Source organism: Branchiostoma lanceolatum, chromosome 2, assembly GCF_035083965.1.
Source record: "Branchiostoma lanceolatum isolate klBraLanc5 chromosome 2, klBraLanc5.hap2, whole genome shotgun sequence".
NCBI lineage: Eukaryota > Metazoa > Chordata > Leptocardii > Amphioxiformes > Branchiostomatidae > Branchiostoma > Branchiostoma lanceolatum.
In genome coordinates this window covers 14,879,501-14,884,894 of record NC_089723.1, presented here as the reverse complement: position 1 = coordinate 14,884,894, position 5,394 = coordinate 14,879,501, and the positions used below count along the sequence as shown (strand labels likewise).

General features: G+C 40.5%; 1 protein-coding gene across 1 annotated transcript; it reads left to right on the top strand.

Moving 5' to 3' along the window:
• Positions 1-2,355: 2,355 nt before the first annotated feature.
• Positions 2,356-3,482, top strand: LOC136426855 (zinc finger protein 492-like). The gene is made up of 4 exons (XM_066415573.1): positions 2,356-2,391; positions 2,691-2,826; positions 2,869-3,204; positions 3,352-3,482. Exons 1-4 carry the CDS (start codon positions 2,356-2,358, stop codon positions 3,480-3,482), a joined length of 639 nt encoding a protein of 212 aa, XP_066271670.1.
• Positions 3,483-5,394: the final 1,912 nt, after the last annotated feature.

Genomic DNA, 5,394 nt, shown 5'->3' with positions numbered 1-5,394 from the left:
AGGTTACGATCTGACTTCTCCATCAACTTTTATTCCCAAGCGAGCGTCATAGCAAACACGGTAGCCGGTCGGAACCTGGTACTGCGACTCACAGAAACGTTATTTTTAGAAGTATAAAAGCAAGCGTTATCATAACCTAACATACTATCTACGTAACGATGATTATACACTTTTTTCGCGATTCGCGGTACCAGGTTCTGAACCGACTGCCGTGTTTACTATGACGTCACGAGCTGGAAATTAACTTGATTACCTGGCGGAAAGAATACAAAAAATGGAAGTATGATTTGTAAGATTTGATGTTCAATAACACCAGAAAATGTGTCTGTTTTGTAAAAATGTAACCCCCCATTAACATTGATCCACCTGATTATATATTGAATGAATGAATGAATGAATGAATGAATGAATGAATGAAGACCTTTATTGTACATTCGTGCCACGAGGGGCTAGATACAGGTCCTAACTAACATGTAAGTGACATACACAGTGAAATAAATACACTACATAGTTGAACATAACGTTACATGGTAGACGAACGTGATAAGCTAAGCTAATCCAGTAGAGTCAACTTCTTCTCGCTTCTTTGTACATGTGTAGATGTATGAACAGATCATGTTTCTTGTACAAGGGTTGTCCAGACAAAAAATATCCGTTGCGTTTAAATATTCAAAGTATGGGAACTTCTCATTTATACGTTTGAAAAGAACATTTTTTCTATATCGTAAAGATTACAATCTAAAATGAAGTGTCGCTCATCTTCTATTTGATTTAACTTACAATATTGGCAAAGTCTATTTTCTAGAAGCGTGCGGTTGTGCCTTCCTGTTTCAATATGTAATTTGTGACAACTAATCCTGAATTTAGTCACAGCTACTCTATGTTGCTTATAGATAGATACTCTTCTTCCTTATATAGGGACAGTCGGTAAGTTCAGCCACTTTGAAGAACAGTGGGTGTGAGAGATCTCTAGTGCAGTACTCCTATGCACAGTTTAGACATGCAGGAGTGCATTATACTGGGGGACGTTGGGTTGGAGATCTGTTCGGACATATCTGTTCAGAGTGGGATTATATATCCTAGTGGAATTACGTTAGTAGAAGTTATGTTCATTAAATAATTAAGGGTTAATGACCCGCCCCTTCGCTCACTCGGTGGTTTTATTCGATGGTTATAGCACATGACCAGGCGTTATGACACCATATACACCTCGGGGCGGGTCATTAACGTTAGTATCATATAGCCTATCCAATCTGACCCATATAAGAGAGACAAAGTCTTCTATAACACATAGATCCTTTATTTCATACTTAACATGTAAATCATTCCATGTAACGCAGCATGGCAACAAAGTATTTTACATATTTGCTCAGAAGTTGATAGTGAGTCTAATTCTCGTCTTAAGTTGAATAAAGGATTTTTAAACTAGTACTCACGACTAAAAATTGAGCTACTAGAAGCTTTCAGATGACATCCGCCATCTTTCTTCAGCTAAGAGAGTTGTCACGTGACCGAGTTGTCAAAGGTCACCCAGGTCACGTGACTGGACGAGAGAGTTGTAGATTGGAGGGAGTCTGTGGCGTCCTTGATCACGGTTGAGGGACGGAGAGCGGGACCTGATGTGCACGGCTTCCTTGACTCCCCGTTCAAACCATCTGCTTTCTCTGTCCAAGATGGTGACCTTCTTCGTTGGCTGGTGTTTATAAGTCTGCATGTGTTGTGCAACCGGAGAGGAATCTCGCTTGTGTTCTGAAATCCTTTTTTAAGGGCCCTTTCCGTCTCCCCCACATACTGAGCATCACAGTCTTCGCATGTGAGATGATATACTACGCCGCATGTGTCATCCAGTTTATCCTTGTCCTTAGGAGCAACCAGGAGCCTCCTAATGGTGGTGTGGGGTGTACTATGGACAGCCACCCCTGTTTTCCTGATCTTCCTGGTGATGGCTTCGGTGACCCCCGCGACATAAGGGAGTGTTACATGACCTTTAGGTCTGCTGTCCGTGTGGGTGCGTGGGTGTGGAGTGAGTTTTGTCCTACCGGGGGACTGCCACGCCCACTTACTGTAGCCAGCTACGGATAAGACTGTTCTAAGGTGTTCATACTCTATGGCCCTATCCTCGTCTTCTGTGATAATGTGATCAGCACGATGTCTAAGTGTCCTGATTACCCCCATCTTCTTCCTGTTCATCATCGTCTTAAGTTACTAAAAGTTGAAGGTAAAAAAAAACAGGACCATGACAAGCCCTAATGTGTGAAACATTTTTTGTTACACTGAAATATGGCTAGAAACCAATCAACCATTTTGACCATTATTTTCTTCGTTCGCCATCTTTGAAACCGGTTTGATCACAATATGGTCGGAGTGCCGCAGGAAGAAAGCGACGTAGACGTACACCAGTCGCTGGAGAGATAATGGATCATCAACACGCAAGGTTTTTGTCTCGAACATTTTACTGATGTCACATGCTAGGATGGGTGGATACGCCTTGGCAGTGTCCAATCCATCTCTCTTCAGCTGCTTTATAATTCCAATATACAAGTTATTTGCAGCTTGGAACTCATAGTTGGAATTCAAAATGTTATACTTGCAGTGGTAGGGGGGTCCTGTGAGGTGACGATGAATAGCCGCTCTCAGGCATGCGTAGATTGACTTAGAATATGCCATAATCTTTCCGTACCTCTCCATAGAACAGTGTCAGTAGTAGTGCCAACTCTTGTGAGGAATGCAGCAGGCAGTTCAGTCGGGAGGGTGATCTAAAGAGACATATCCGAACCCACACAGGGGAGAAGCCCTTCAGGTGTGAGGAGTGTAGCAGGCAGTTCAGTCAGCTGAGTGATCTGAAGAGACACATACTAATCCACACAGGGGAGAAACCCTATAAGTGTGAGGAGTGCAGCAGGCAGTTCAATCGGCTGGGTCATCTGAAGACCCACGTACAAACCCACACAGGAGAGAAACCCTACAAGTGTGAGGAATGCAGCAGGCAGTTCAGTAAGCTGGGTAATCTGAAGACCCACATAAAAACCCACACAGGGGAGAAACCCTACAAGTGTGATGAGTGCAGTAGGCAATTCAGTCAGCTGTGTAATCGAAAGAGTCATATGCGGACTCACACGGGTGAGAAACCCTTTAAGTGTGAGGAGTGCAGCAGGCGTTTCGGTCAGTTGAGTGGGCTAAAGACCCACATGCGGACTCACACGGGTGAAAACCCTACCAGTGTGAGGAGTGCGGAAGTTAGTTCAGTCAGTGTTTGAATACTCACATGCGAAAACCCCTACAGGTGCGAGGAGTGCAGCAGGCAGTTCAGTACACTGGAAAGTCTGAGGGCCCACATGTTAACCCATACAGGGGAGAAATTCTACAGATGTGAGGAGTGCAGTAAGCAGTTCAGTCAGCTGAGTACTCTTAAAAGACACATGCAGACTCACAGGAGAACCCTGACAGATGTGAGCAGTGTTGCAGGCAGTTCAGTGAACTAGGTGCTCTAACTCATATGCATGCCCAAGAAAGGTTGTAGGAGCGGAAATGAATCAGATAGCTTAGATAGCTATTGATCCTTATAACTTACATGCACTGACATGTCAGTAATGTCAGTTTCATTCATGTTGTTAACAGCATATCTTTATTTGATTGATTTATATTCAGTTGGATGTGGTGTTATAGAATTTAGTGTCCAAGTTGTTTAGTTTTCTTGGAAGTGTATCATTTTTAAGTTGATCTCCTATCTTGTATTTGTAGCTTCCCTGATTGTCGGTCATGTTTGATTATTTTGACCTTAACATTGTTTTCGTATATTTGTTGACAAATGAGTTGTACCAAGGTAATCTCGACAACAGAAAGGCTGCTTCACGAGTGAACTTCTATTACAACCTTAGATGATGATTTTTAACTAAGATTAAACTTTTTCTCCAACACTGTAAAGAAATCGGGACTTACACAAATTTTCCGTTGACTTCACGGAATGGAGGCAGAATGGATGGATGATGATATCGATAATAGTCTTTTATAATTTTCCTTTTTTAACAATAGCAAATCCACCCAGGTTATGTATGTAACATTATATGACCTACATGTGTAGTTTGAGCTTAGATGAGAGAGCAAGAACATTTAGCAGAAGCATTTATGATTTTGTAAGATAAGTCTAGTTTAGTAACTATTAGTAATCATTCATTGTTGATTTCGATAGTTTGCCAATTATGTTATGTTTGTAATAATGTGAAAAAGAGGTATTTCTTAAGCACTTATTATAAGTTTCTTTGTAACCTATTTTCTTGGTTGAGATTTTAATCCTTTTGTTGGTCTTTTGTAGTGATATTAGATCAACACAGATTCAAGATATATAAGGTTTTGTTGGATTGTGTTGAGCTGGAAGTTCGTGTAGATGAAGATTTACAGCAGTTTGTTGGTTCAAGTTCATTTTCCAAATAAAGTTACTCGTTTCTTGTTCACCTATGTGTAGATTCCGATTTGGGAATACGGGTTGTTTAAGTATCCTTATAGCTACAGCGATTGATGTAATGCAATAGCGTGAAAGACAACACACAACAAGAAAGGTGTTATCTTTAAGACGTAAATTCCATGTATTATGACCTAACCTAAACATCATACCTGGCAAATGCTTTAAACGTTCGAGACTCACGTATTATAAATGCTTCTGGACGACTATGCCAGAAATGATCCTCATTATATCAGTCAATCATCTTCTTGTTTAAAAAAAGTATGAAAGTCTTAGTAAAGCAGGCTATTATAACATTTTCACAAGTATGTAAATGAGTTCCTAATTTGCATAACCTGTGTCTAATGATATTTACCTTAAGTTTCGAATTCAGCCCTTCAGCAGTGGCGTCGTCAAAAGGTTTTGTGACATTGGCCATATATTGTCTGGCGCCTTACGTCAGACTGTCCCAACACATTCGCTGACATTTTGAAAAATCAAATTAATGATAATTCATTAACTGTTGCATTCCACAAATATATCCTATTCTTACCTTACTTCCTTGACGTTCCAATGATATGGAATGAAATCTACGTGGTCAAGAAGGACGAACAAACTTATGCATATGGTATACGGAATAATACATACTTCACTTTTGTCCTTTCACATCTTTTCTTTGGCGTTTTCCAACTTCCATCTGCAGCATGTATGTTTTCCTTTTGCAACTGCTTTGTTTGATTTACAGTATGGCTGAAAACTTTTGTTTTTGAAAACGGACGAAAATTGATACGCGCGTGGATATCATCCATGTAATCAAATCAACATAGCCTAAGTACATCTATGGAAGGGGAATCCATTCGACACCAGCAAGATTTAACACCATATACAACTTAGATAAACATCCACGCTAGGAATAAGAACTATAATTTTGCGATGAGAATGGTTTTGAGTTGAGA